This window comes from Ornithorhynchus anatinus, chromosome 18 (assembly GCF_004115215.2).
Source record: "Ornithorhynchus anatinus isolate Pmale09 chromosome 18, mOrnAna1.pri.v4, whole genome shotgun sequence".
In the NCBI taxonomy this organism is placed as follows: Eukaryota; Metazoa; Chordata; class Mammalia; order Monotremata; family Ornithorhynchidae; genus Ornithorhynchus; species Ornithorhynchus anatinus.
The window spans coordinates 39398264-39411898 of NC_041745.1; the positions used below are offsets into that span (position 1 = coordinate 39398264).

Below are 13635 nucleotides of genomic sequence, written 5' to 3' on the forward strand. Positions count from 1 at the left end.
AAATCAGAAATGTTACCTTGTTCTAGCTGGAGTAAAAGTAGTCTATGGTTAAAAGTCCTTCTGATTGTGTTGGAAAAGCAATTAGGGCATTAGGGGTTTAGATTTTAATGTGCACTTTCTGCACAGGGCAACCTGGAGCATTAACCACAGAGGACACTGTTAAACCATCCTTTGGTGGTTTTTTTTTAAAAAAAACAGGCTCTTATTTGATATTTTCCTGCTAAAAGCACTCATAGCCCAGTATTTGTTCATCCACAAGGTTGACCCTAGAATGTGATTTAGACACTCTATGTGATGTGACCCCTTCCCTTTCCACCTTTATGTTAAATTTTGATAAGTAAATTGGGAGTTCTTCAGTAGTCTCAGATGAGGATTATTCCGTTTGAATGCCTTTTTCTATTTGGGGGGGGGGGGGGGAGTTATGAAATCTGAAAATAATGATCTACGAAGGACACATACACCTTGAATCACATTTAGAGAAACAATGGGCTTTGTATGTGGTAAATCACTTGGAAGTGAGGAGCAATTTGAAGTTCACTCAACTGCTAACATGAATAAAACCCAAAACACTAGGATTTAAAATCCTTTTACTTCTGTAGATGAATTAAAAAAAAATACACAGCATCGTCCTAAGGGGACAAAAGTATTTACCAACGTGCCACTAAGCCTTACATTCCTTGAGACAGATGCCATATGTTCAGAACCAAAATGTATCCAGCAATTCAAAGTTCCAAGAATTTCACCATGTAATAATCCCCCACCATCTTTGAGATGAAAAGGGGACAACAAGCATTAGGACAGAGAAACAGGCCCAGAGAGGAATGAAGTCATTTGCTAAGGCAATAGAGTCAGCGAGGACCCTGCCCTCACATTCCCTCCTTACAACTAGCCCTGAAGCTGATGGTAGAAGGTAGGTAGGTGCGTGCGTTTGTGTGTGTGTTGTGGCTCGGCGGGAGGATTGATCTCCAGAACACCAAAGTGTGGTTCAGTGGTGGTGACACCCATAACCCGATCTGTAGCTTTTGTTTGAGGGTCTTGCGTGTAGCCACTGGCTCTCTTTCTTGCCCTCTTCTGCCTGGTTAAATTAATAAGGCGGTGATGCCTCCCTCCCTTCAACTGCTGCATTCATTTTCAGTAAAAATACAACTGGACGGTTAATTCCCAGAAATGCCTAGGTTTGAATTTGCTCAAAAACAGTTCAGATGATGAATGCATTTAAGTGCTATAAAAGGCGGCCAGATGATTTGCAGAATTTTTTGGATTTTTCAACTCAAACTGAAACTTTAGAGGGGCAAAACCTAAAGTACAACCGGTCTATCGTGTAGCTATAAGACAGCTGAGTCTTGATAATCCACAATCGGTGGAGTTCAGCTGAAAAAACAAATGCACAAATAACCCAAAACCATCATTATCCCTCAGCAGCCTCAAGCTCTTTTCTCAGCAAGTATTTAAAGATGACGAAAAATAAAACCCAGTCATTTGAATTTCACCTGTTTGCTCTTTGTGAAGGCCCTAAGACCCAAAAGGCAGACAGATAAAGGGGAGAGGCTAAGGGCCTGGAGAATCCTACCAGTTATTCACATCCTGGCTGAACTAAAGTTTGAAAGCAATTCGGATCATTAGTCTGAAGATCATTCATTTTAACTCAAAGTCTTTGGTAAAGGAGTAATAACGCTCAATTTAAAAAGAATAATCATCAATTTGGTCCACTCAACCACCTGAGATTTTCAAAAAAAATAGAATCACTGAATGACGGTGTTGGGAACAAGTGCCCAAATAGCTGGCTTTAAAAAAGGTATAACTGAAAGAACAATAAGTGGCAAAGTAAACCTAACTTAAAATTTAACTCACATTTACTTTAATATTTTTAAAATTCTGTGAGTTTTACATTGCCTACTATCAAGAAACTGCTAGCTTCTGGGTGCCCAAAACCAAAGTATTTCTTTCAGCCAAATACCTTCACTTTTTCCCAAATAAAATATTTTCTTCCATTTTAATTACGAAGTATACAAGGAAGGATTTCGTTTTCAATTTACTCTATTCGCTTTAAGAAATAGATTGGGAAATCGATCACGTTTGCTTCATGGGTGCAGGAATATTGGCGGAAGCCTGTTCGAGGTATGCTAAAGGTCCCTGAGGCATTTCTGAAGGTACATCGTGCTGCACGTTGATGTCTTCGAGCACCTGTTGCCACTGCCGAAGCTTTCCCAAATGTTTTTGGATCAGTGCTTCTTTCCTCTGTAATTCATTCTTTAGTTCTGACACATCCTATGATAATGAATGGTGAAAATGACAAAATATTCAAAAACAGAGAAAAGTATATTCAAATTTTAAGTCAAATTAGGAATGCTTTTTGGAAATAAAATGAAAGAAGGGATTTTAAGGTAGGTCCTTTTTAGGCCTCTATTTTAACTTGGGACCCCTCAAGTCACTTATTTAGCTCTGTCTAGAAAGCTAACAAATACAGCCTCCCACTGTTTTCCTGTTTAAGGGAAACGATCAAATATTACTACTGGGTGAATTAATCACGTTGCAGGGATTGTTTCTTAAGATCATTTTCAGAAGTCTCGATTAATCCCATTATTGCCCCCCCCAAAATACCTGGTTGTGAACCCAATTAGATTTTTTTAAATGATACTTGCTAAGCATTTACTATGTGCCTGTACTCAGTGCTGGGGTAGATAGAAGATAATCCCTGTCCCAAATGGGGCTCACAGTCAAAGTCAGAGGGAAGAGCATTTAATCCCCATTTAACAGATGAGGTAACTAAGGCATAGAGAAGTTAAATGACCTGCCCAAGGTCACACAGCAGATAAGTGGAGCAGGAATTAGAACCGACGTCCTCTGACTCCCTACTTAGTTATGCTGAACAATACTGAGGAACATTGTACCGATTTATCTACGAGTAAAAACATATTCAGATTTAAGAGACTTGGAACCAACTTCACAAAATGTATCTTAGACCAGTCAATCAATCGGTGGTATTTACTGAGCTCTTACTATGTGCAGAGCACTATACTAAGAATTTGGGAGAATCCTCAATTATTATTATTACTTTTTTTTAACTGGCTCACCGCTCCCTCTCTCCCCACGACTACTCACTCCACAGTTTAAGTAAATCGTCTTTATTACTGAATAGAAACGACTAGTTCTGGACAACTACCTGGTAGGCACTATCAAAACCCAAAGCCCCTTGGCCTATATATTCAGTGAGCAAAGAGTCTGCTAAGTACAACAGCCTCAAAGATATGTGGGAAAGGGTAAAAGGAATGATCGACAAAAGGCTGGCTGTTACTTCAAAGGCTTCGAGCTTACACTTTTAAACATTTAGATTACTGGTAGTAAATTATAACCAAAACTACCTCTTTAATAACTTGCTCTGGTTTCTGGACAGACAGATGTAATCTTTTCTGAAGGAAAAAGCACTCTGTTTGCCTTGCAACATCCAAAAACTTCTGAATACACTGATCGACACCTGAAGGAGAAACAGAATACATTTAAATGGTTCATTGAAAAATGATAAAATTTTTGATGAGGCATGAAAGATGACAGCTATAATGATAAGCCCTCAAGTTTATCTGCAGGACAGTCTAGAAGAAAGCACACTAGACTGCAAGTTAGACCTGAGGTCTAGTTCCAGCTACACCACAGTCATTTAACCGTTTCTTTGTTCTAACAAGTCCATTCTTCCACAGGAGGAATTTAAAGCCCTATTCTAAATAACAGGAATATTATGAGGCTAAATACAATTATATCTAGAGGTAATATTGAAGTGCACTATTTCAGGAAAACATTTAAAGAAGTTTGAAGTCAAATTTCTAAGTGGTCTTCAACATGGGTTTTGATGGTGACTGCCACAGAAAATAGGTGTAGAGTTAAATCATCTTTGCTCTAAAACTGATGAGATGTAGTATTGTCTTGTAAAGTAGTACACAGTGACTTTTATTGATAAGCCGGGCTCAGCAACTGTTGGCTTAGTTCACCCGTGGAACAAAAGTACCACTGTGAGGTGCTCTGTGTTGTCTTTGGCACAGCTCCTTGGTTCTTTTCACTTCCATGATGTCTCATCTCAAAACCGCTCTGCCTCCCAGCACCTGTGTTTGCTAATAACTCAAACGTTTACCTGCTCTTCAGCTTGATTTTACGATTCTCACTGAGAAGGCTAGTGTATTTACTAAGTGATGAACTGACAGAGCGATTTTTTTTCACATATTTAGAATTAGGTCATCCTACACAATCAGAGTAATAGGCGTTATGGTATTGCATCAGTGCCTACTGAAGGCAATGCATTGTACCAGCACTTGGAAAGAACAACAGAAGCACGTGACTTGCTCCTCCTCTCCTAGGAGCTTACACTTTAACGGGGGGAGACCGACATCTGGTAGATATTTATGTTTAGTCCTAAACAGAAGCTGAGTAAATGGATCTTTTAAAAACCTGAGTCTTCAGTTAGATTATTATTATTAAAAAAAATAACCCTTACGATAGGCTTCTAAGTTCAGTATGGGATCAAGACGGTAAATTAAACAGCATGTAAGGGGACATATAACAGATGATCTGGGGAGGATATGATATGATATTAAGGAGATGTTCCTCTGGGTTTGATGGGATATTCTCCCCCAGTCCTTACCTCTAATCACATTTTTAAAAAACTCAAGGTTTGAGAATGTACCTTCCCTTGCGGTGTAAACCAAAGCACCTTAGAAAAGCATTATGCCCATAGTAAATTTGCAGCAAGGATTTATTTGATGGTGATTTAGATATGGCACAGCTCAAACTCAGCCTCTTGCACACCCATTTTCCTATTACCTGACTCACATTTTCCCACTATTCTTAATTTCTGTAATTTACTGAGTCTATATACACTTCTTTCCATGGAATCCAGATTTTTTACATCGTTAGTTTCCTTGTGCGTAGGAACCAGGCCTATTCTTTAGAAGTATGGTAACTAGTAAAGAGCTATGACTCTTGGGGGCTACCAACCAGTGCTGTATTTGATGAGGAGGCAGTCCAAACCAGGACTCTGTGGACACTCAAAATAGGGAACTAGTGAAATCCTGGGACTTTATATTCTCTTCTGATGGGTACTGTTCTTCCAGAAACACATATGAAAAGTCATCACGCATAGTAAGCACTTAATAAGTACCATAATCATCATCACAGATGTGGGCTTGTAGAAAAAAAAAGCAGCTGTCTCTAGGACCCTCCCCAGAAAAATTCAGTCTTGATACAATGTGCTTCTTGACTACAATCAATTCAGTCTGTGACTGTGAAGAAAAACTAAGGTGACGCATTACTAAAGGTAAAATTGTATGCCAAGGAAGTTTTTACCAGTTCGAATCTCCTCCTGATCAGTACCATTGACGTAGTCCTGGCTCACAAGTGAAGCAAAGCAAGCCTATAAAATAGGAGGAAAAAGTGTTAGGGCAGTTAAAGACAGAAATCTTCATTATACTACCTTAAAAGTAGCAACTGGGCTTATTTGCATTTCAAATACTTTGAGTACCGGTAATAACTACAAGCTTTAATTTCAGTCAAGCACCTACCACAGTTTATGCCCTGGAGAACATGAATAATAATAATAATGTTGGTATTTGTTAAGCGCTTACTATGTGCAGAGCGCTGTTCTAAGCGCTGGGGTAGATAGAGGGTGATCAGGTTGTCCCATGTGAGGCTCACAGTCTTCATCCCCATTTTACAGATGAGGTAACTGAGGCACAGAGAAGTTAAGTGACTTGCCCACAGTCACACAGCTGACAAGTGGCAGAGCCGGGATTTGAACCCATGACCTCTGACTCCCAAGCCGGGGATCTTTCCACTGAGCCTCGCTGCTTCTATCAATACTATTTACTGAGCACTTACTGGATGCAGAACCCTGTACTAGGCAATTGGCAGAGTACAACAGACTTGGTAGACGTGGTTCCCACCACCTTTCAGTCTAGAGCGGGAGACGGACATGAATAGAAATAAATTATGGATATTTACGTGAGTGCTGAGGGGGATGAGGGTGTGATACCGATCCAACCGCAGAGATGAAGCAGAAGAGAGAGCTGGGGAAAGAGGGCTTAACTGGGGAAGGCCTCTTGGAGGGCTTAATATTTTTAATAAAACTTCGAAGGTGAGGAGGGGGTGGGTTGGCATACATGGAGGGGGACGGAGTTCCAAGGACAGAGGGGAGATGTGGAAAAGGGATTCTGGGCACCTTCGTAACCCACAGGAATTAAGGAAGTCCTGGAAAGCATTAAGCAACTGTATATGCTTCTAACCCACAAGGAACTTTACTTAAAGAACAGTTTTAAGCAGCTCATTATGTCGATTCCTTCTCCCAGTTCTAACTTAACACTTGGCACTCAGTAAATAGCACCTTGTCTGTTAACAAGACGCAGAATATAAACAGACATTTTCCCCCTAAGTCAAATGCAGGTTGACTTGCTCTTATATGTGAAAAAGCGTGAGCATCAGGAGATCTTTAAGATTACGCTTCTCTATGACCCATACTCCACCGAGGATATTCAATCGATCAACTGTATTTACTGAGTGCTTACTGTGTGCAGAGCACTGTACTAAGCACTTGGGAGAGTCCCCCAGAGTTGGCAGACGTGTTCCCCGCACACAATAAGTTTAGAGTCTAGAGGGGGAGACGGACATTATTATCAAGAAATTACAGATATGTACACTAGTGTTGTGCAGCTGGGGGAGGGGTGAGTAAAGGGTGCAAACCAGGGCATTGCAGAAGGGAGTGGGGGAAGAGGAAATGAGGATTTAAGGAAGGCCTCTTGGAGGAGACGTGTCTTCAATAAAAGCTTTGAAGGTGGGGAGGGTAACGGTCCGTAGGATAAGACGAGGGAGGACATTCGAGGCCAAAGGCAGGACGTGGATGAAAGGTCAGTGGAGAGATAGATAAGATCGAGGTACAGTGGGTAGGTTGGCACCAGAGGAGCAAAGTATGGGGCGAGGTGACTGAGTGTTTTTAAAACTGATGATCAGGAGTTTCTGTTTGCTGTGGAGGTGAACGGGCAACCAGCGGAGGTTCTTGAGGAGTGGGGAGATATGGAGGTTTTTGAGGAAAAATGATCCGGGCAGTAAAGTATAGACTGGAGTGGGCAGAGACAGGAGGCTGGGAGGTCAGCGAGGAGGCCGATACAGTAACGAAAGTGGGATAGGATGTTTGGATTGACGAGGTAGCGGTTTGGACGGAGAGGAAAGGGTGGATTTTAGCTAGGCCGCGAAGCTCATCCGACAAGATTTGGTGAAAGATTGAATACGTGGGTTGAAAGAGAGAGATGAGTCAAGAATAAAGCTAAGGCTATGGGCTTGTGAGACGGGAAGGATGGCGGTGCCATCTACAGGGATGGGAAAGTCAGGGGGAGAACAGGGTTTGGGTGGGAAAATAAGAAGCTCTGGCATGGACCCGTTAAGCTTGAGGTGACGGGAGGATACGGGAGTAGACACGTTTTGAAGGCCGGAGGAAATGCAGAGAGGGAGAGAGTTCAGGGCTGGAGATTTAGATTTGGGAATCATCCACACAGAGGTAGTTGATGCCATGGGAGCGAATGAGTTCTCCAAAGCAGTCAGGGTAGATGGACACTAGAAGGGGACCCTGAACTGAACCTTGAGGGCCTCCCACCGTCAGGGGATGGGAAGCATTTACTGAATGCTTACTGTGTGCAGAGCACTATACTAAGCGCTTGGGAGAGTACAACATAACAGTAAACTGATATATTACCTGCCCACGGCGAGCGCACAGTCTAAAGGGGGAGACAATTATATAAATAAATTACAGACTGGCACCTAGAAGGTAAGGCCAGTTGTCACCCCTTGCCTTTTTTTTAAAGGGGATCGTGGGCGAGGTAGGTGCAATAATAATAACTGTGGTGTCTGTTAAGAGTTTACGTTGGGCCAGGCACCGTATTAAGTCTGGGGTAGACACAGGCATATCGGGTTGGACCCAGTCCCTGTCCCACGTGGGGCTCAAAATCTATCCCCACTTTACATATGAGGTCACTGAGGCCCAGAGAACAATAATAATGACGGTATTTGTTCATTCATTCACTCATTCAATAGTATTTATTGAGCGCTTACTTTGTGCAGAGCACTGTACTAAGCGCTTGGGATGAACAAGTCGGCAACAGATAGAGACAGTCCCTGCCGTTTGACGGGCTTACGGTCTAATCGGGGGAGACGGACAGATAAGAATGATGGCAATAAATAGAGTCAAGGGGAAGAACATCTCCTAAAAACAATGGCAACTAAATAGAATCGAGGCGATGTACAATTCATTAACAAAATAAATAGGGTAATGAAAATATATACAGTCGAGCGGACGAGTACAGCGCTGTGGGGATGGGAAGGGAGAGGTGGAGGAGCAGAGGGAAAAGGGGAAAAAGAGGGTTTAGCTGCGGAGAGGTAAAGGGGGAGTGGCAGAGGGGGTGGAGGGAGAAGAGGAGCTCAGTCTGGGAAGGCCTCTTGGAGGAGGTGAGTTTTAAGCGCTTACTAAATGCCAAGCACTGTTCTAAACTCTGGGGTAGATAGAAGATCATCAGGTTGTTTCACGTGAGGCTCACAGTCTTAATCCCCATTTTACAGATGAAGTAACTGAGGCACAGAGAAGCAAGGTGGCTTGCCCAAGGTCACACAGCAGACAGAAGGAGTCAGAATGAGACCCATGTCCTGACTCTCAAGCACGTGCTGTTGCCAGCACTTACTGTGTGCACAGCACTGTACTCTTCAATACAATTCAGCAATAAAGAGAGACAATCCCTGCCCACAGTGGGTTTACAGGCAGGCAGGCAGGAAGGACTGAGGGAATGAGTGAGGGAAGGAATGAAGGAAGGAATGAGGGAGTGAATGAATGAATGAACGAATGAGGGAAGGAAGACGGGAAGAAAGGAGGGAATGAATGAATGGAGGGAATGAATGAATGAATGAATGAGGGAGTCAATGAATGAATGAGGGTAGGAAGGAAGAAGGGAAGAAAGGAGGGAATGACTAAGGGAATGAATGAATGAATGAATGAATGAGGGAATGAACGAAGGAAGGAACGAACGAATGAGGGAGGGAAGAAGGGAAGAAAGGAGGGAATGACTAAGGGAAGGAAGGAAGGAAGGAAGGAAGGAAGGAAGGAAGGAAGGAAGGAAGGAAGGAAGGAAGGAAGGAAGGAAGGAGAGAAGAAGGGAAGAAGGGAAGAAGGGAAGAAAGGAGGGAATGACTAAGGGAATGAACGAATGAAGGAAGGAAGGAAGGAAGGAAGGAAGGAAGGAAGGAAGGAAGGAAGGAGAGAAGAAGGGAAGAAAGGAGGGAATGACTGAGGGAATGACTGAGGGAATGAGGGAAGGCGGTGGGGCGGGAGGGAGGAGAAGGGGCCCCTGGTTCCTCTTCCCCGCCGGGGCTTTTACCTCGAAAGAGGCCTCCAGCTCGTCCACCAAGGTGGCCAGGACGGTTCTGGGGCCCCCGGACAGCGCGGGGAGGAGTCCGGGCGGGCCGGGCAGAGGCAGGGGCAGGGGCAGGGGCAAGGGCAGGGGCAGGGGCGGCGGCGGCCCCGCCGGGGGACCCGAAAACATCCCGCTGAGGGACGACGACATCTTGGAGGCGGGTTGAGGGGCGGCGCCTGCGCCCTGAGCGCCTCTGCCCATGGCGTCGCCGCCGCCGCCCCGCCCCGCCCCGCTCCTCCATGGCGCCGCCTCAACCACAAGGACCGGAGGCGGCCGCGCCCCCCGCGCCCCCGGCCTCTTCGCCTGCCGTTTGCTCACGATAACCAGCCCCCTGAGGGCATTTGTTACCTGCCGAGCACTGTTCTCGGCGCCGGGGTAGATACGAGGTCAGCAGGTTTGCCCCCCGTGGGGCTCACGGGCCTCGTCCCCATTTGACAGAGGAGGGAACCGAGGCCCCCACAACAATAATAACGTTGGGACAGAGACGGAGTCAGCGGGTCGATCCACATGGGGCTCACAGTCCTCATCCCCACTTGACAGAGGAGGAAACCGAGGCCCAGACAACAATAATAACGTTGGGACAGAGACGGAGTCATCGGGTCGATCCACATGGGGCTCACGGTCCTCATCCCCACTTGACAGAGGAGGAAACCGAGGCCCAGACAACAATAATTACGTTGGGACAGAGACGAAGTCATCAGATCGTCCCCCGTGGGGCTCACGGTCCTCATCCCCATTTGACAGAGGAGGGAACTGAAGCCCAGAGAATAATAATAACGTTGGGACAGAGACGGAGTCATCGGGTCGACCCCCGTGGGGCTCACGGTCCTCGTCCCCATTTGACAGAGGAGGGAACTGAGGCCCAGACAACAATAATAACGTTGGGACAGAGACGGAGTCATCGGGTCGACCCCCGTGGGGCTCACGGTCTTCATCCCCATTGGACAGAGGAGGAAACTGTGGCCCGGAGAACAGTAATAATATCGGGAGAGATACGAGGTCATCAGGTTGTCCCACAGTCGTCATCTCCATTTGACAGAGGAGGGAACTGAGGCCCAGACAACAATAATAATGTTGGGACAGATACAAGGTCATCAGGTTGTCCCACAGTCGTCATCCCCATTTGACAGAGGAGGAAACTGTGGCCCAGAGAACAATAATAACGTCGGGAGAGATACAAGGTGATCAGGTTATCCCACGTGGGGTTCAGTCTTCATCCCCCATTTTACAGATGAGGTCACTTTGGCACAGAGAAGAATAATAATAATAATAATGTTGGGATAGATACAAGGTGATCAGGTTGTCCCATGTGGGGTTCACAGTCTTCATCCCCATTTTACAGATGAGGAGGCATAGAGAAGTTAAGTGACTTGCCCCAAGTCACACAGCCGACGTGGCAGAGCCGGGATTAGAACCCGCCACCTCTGGCTTCCAAGTCCGTACTCTTTCTGCTGAGCCACAATGCTTCATCAGCATGGACAGTTAATCAGCTTGGACACAGCCCATGTCCTTCATGGGGCTTCACAGTCTTAATTCCCACTTGGCAGATTCATTCATTTGCTCATATTTATTGAGCAGAGCACTGTACTAAGCACTTGGGAAAGGACAATACAGCAATAGAGACAATCCCTGCCCACAACGAGCTCACAGTCTAGAGGATGAGGTAACTGAGGCATAGAAAAGTGAAGTGACTTGACCAAGGTCACCCAGCAGACAAGTGGCAGAGCAGGGATTAGAACCCAGGTCTCTCTGAGTCCCAGGTCCGTGCTCTACTCGCTAGGCCAAGTAGCCAGAGGTGAAAAACAAGTTTAGGTTTCCATTCCTCTTTTCTTTTTGTGTCTCCCCCTAGGGAAGGTTGTTTTTAGAAAATGTTTTGTTTTTTTTAACCCACTGGCAGGGTGGTGTTTTGTGCGAAAGAGGAAACAAGCGAAACAGGAGCCGAGTTCCAGATCCGTGAGCCAGTCAGAAGGATCCCAAGGGCAAATGATGGAACTTGGGCATTTTCTTCCATATGCTAAGAAAACCCATTTTCGGGTCTGCCCTCTCAACATGGTACTTTCCCTGAGGCCTAGGGGGAGAACAGAGATAAAATGGTTTTTATTGAAACCTCTACTAAGCGCTATGGAGAGAATTCTATTAAGCTTACACTCTAGAGGGGAATGAATCCCCGTTGAAAAAAGCCCAACTGCTAGCATCGCCCTCCTTCTCTTGAAGACAGAAGGGTCTTCATTATTTGAGGATGTTTCTCTAATATCTAGTGCCTCTGTGAGTTTCACATTTCCCTCATTTCCAGTTCCTGAGGGACCAAGCCGAGGGAGGGCTAGCTCGACGGCAGCTCGGGAGCCACGCAGGTAATCCCGGCTCTGCCGCTTGTCAGCTGTGTGACTGTGGGCAAGTCACTTCACTTCTCTGTGCCTCAGTGACCTCATCTGTCAAATGGGGACAAAGACCGGGAGCCTCACGTGGGACGAGCTGATGACCCTGTATCTCCCCCAGCGCTTAGAACATTGCTTGGCACATAGTAAGCGCTTAACAAATACCAACATTATTATTAGAGAGTGAGCCCGTTGTTGAGCAGGGATCGTCTCTGTTGCCGAATTGTACATTCCAAGCGCTTAGTACAGTGTTCTGCACACAGTAAGCACTCAAAATACGATTGAATGAATGAGAAGGGGTGCTCAGGAGGCCATTGTCCAGGGTGCTCAGCTGGACAGAAGCACGGCCATCAAGGGATGCTGTTCCTGCCACTGACAGAGCCAACAAAAGTGCTTTGGGGAAAGAGGGAAGGGCTGAATCGGGTTGTGCCTTAGGAGCGCCTTTTCTTACGCACAACTTTCCGCTGACGGTGAAAGCTGAGGCACAGCCCCACTGACTAACCGTCCGACCTTATTCTGGGGTGTCGGCAAAGGCAGTGACCGACTTCCCTATACAAGTGTAATTCCCACTGTTACTGGGGGCAACGTGACCTCAGCTTAAAAGAGTCGGGGAAACTCTGAGCGTAGGGTCCTGCGTGACTTTGAAGGACATAGAATATAAGGCAGAAGGATGTAAGATGAGAAGCAGGGAATGGAGATATGTGATGCCTGAGTGCAAGAAGTTAGGCCAGCCTTGTGAAATCGGTAAAGGACCAATTGCAGTGAAAAGACTAAGGGGGCACCCGATCACTCAAAGCTACTTGCCGCTCCACCTCCCACTTCTCTGGGATGGTTGGGAAACTTCCCGGAAAAATCCATGACATACCACTCTGTCATGGAGGAGGAGGACCAAAGGCTAAGGGTGTACAAATAAAATCATTCAACCCATAATGAGTCAGTTCACAGGTTGGTTAACGTAGACTGTGAGCCTGTCAGTGGGCAGGGATTGTCTCTGTTGCCGAATTGTCCCTTCCAAGTGCGTAGTACGGTGCTCTGCACATAGTAAGCGCTCAATAAACGCTGCTGAATGAATGAAATGGTGGAGCAGCTCCCTTCAGAGTACACTCCAAGTCAGGTGGTGGGGCAGGGAGGAAAAACAGCAATAAAAGTTATTCTTGGGCCAACCACGGGGCTCGGTTTTGTTCCCTACGCTCATTGTGGGCAGGGAATGTGTCCGTTGTTATAGTGTACTCTCCCAAGCATTTAGTGCAGTGCTTTGTACACTGACAACTGAATGAGTGAATATACAACTGAATGACTGAATGAAAGGGGAGAGCTACGGGTGCTCTTGGCCACCAGGGATAGGTTTTCCCGTTAATACCCGCCAGCCTTCAAATCCATACCTGAAATGCCAGTGTCAAGTCTTATCCATGACTATTTTCTGCACACAACCTGACTTTCATCCCATAAAAATCACCCAAAAGCATATTCTTTCCATTACACCAAGCAGATGCACCCAAATGTCCATCTGCAAGTTGAACTAGAATAATTTCGCCACGTCATTCAGCTCATCGACATCTTTCTGTTATCCTCGGGCTCGAATGCGAACTGTGAGCCTCCGCCTTCAAACTCTTTCCACAAGCTGACCCCCCAGATCGGATGCCCGTTTTGGTTCATCTCTTCAGACTCCAGCTCCTCGAGTTGATTCCTTAAGCAATACAGGGATCTACTCATAGTTGGCACCCAATAAATACTTTGAAACTGAGGTCGAACCAACTTCTTTATGACATGCTATTCCACTTTCTTGGAATACACGGGCCCACCCTCAAAAATTAGAGACGCTTTGTCAA

General features: G+C 45.6%; 1 protein-coding gene across 1 annotated transcript; it reads right to left on the minus strand.

Moving 5' to 3' along the window:
* Nucleotides 1-570: 570 nt before the first annotated feature.
* On the minus strand, nt 571-9616 carry MED28 (mediator complex subunit 28). The gene is made up of 4 exons (XM_029046706.2): nt 9396-9616; nt 5332-5398; nt 3363-3475; nt 571-2268 (listed from the first exon to the last, which is right to left on the minus strand). The coding sequence occupies exons 1-4, from the start codon at nt 9579-9581 to the stop codon at nt 2071-2073; spliced, it is 564 nt and encodes a 187-aa protein (XP_028902539.1). The 5' UTR covers nt 9582-9616; the 3' UTR covers nt 571-2070.
* Nucleotides 9617-13635: the final 4019 nt, after the last annotated feature.

Excerpts from the sequence above, each read along its gene's own strand:
- MED28 (XM_029046706.2), bottom strand. The coding sequence starts at position 9,581 with ATGTCGTCGTCCCTCAGCGGGATGTTTTCGGGTCCCCCGGCGGGGCCG. Across the intron at positions 3,476-5,331 it reads TCAGGAGGAGATTCGAACTG|GTGTCGATCAGTGTATTCAG; the intron begins GTAAAAACTTCC and ends TTTCTCCTTCAG. Across the intron at positions 2,269-3,362 it reads CAGAGCAAGTTATTAAAGAG|GATGTGTCAGAACTAAAGAA; the intron begins GTAGTTTTGGTT and ends TCATTATCATAG.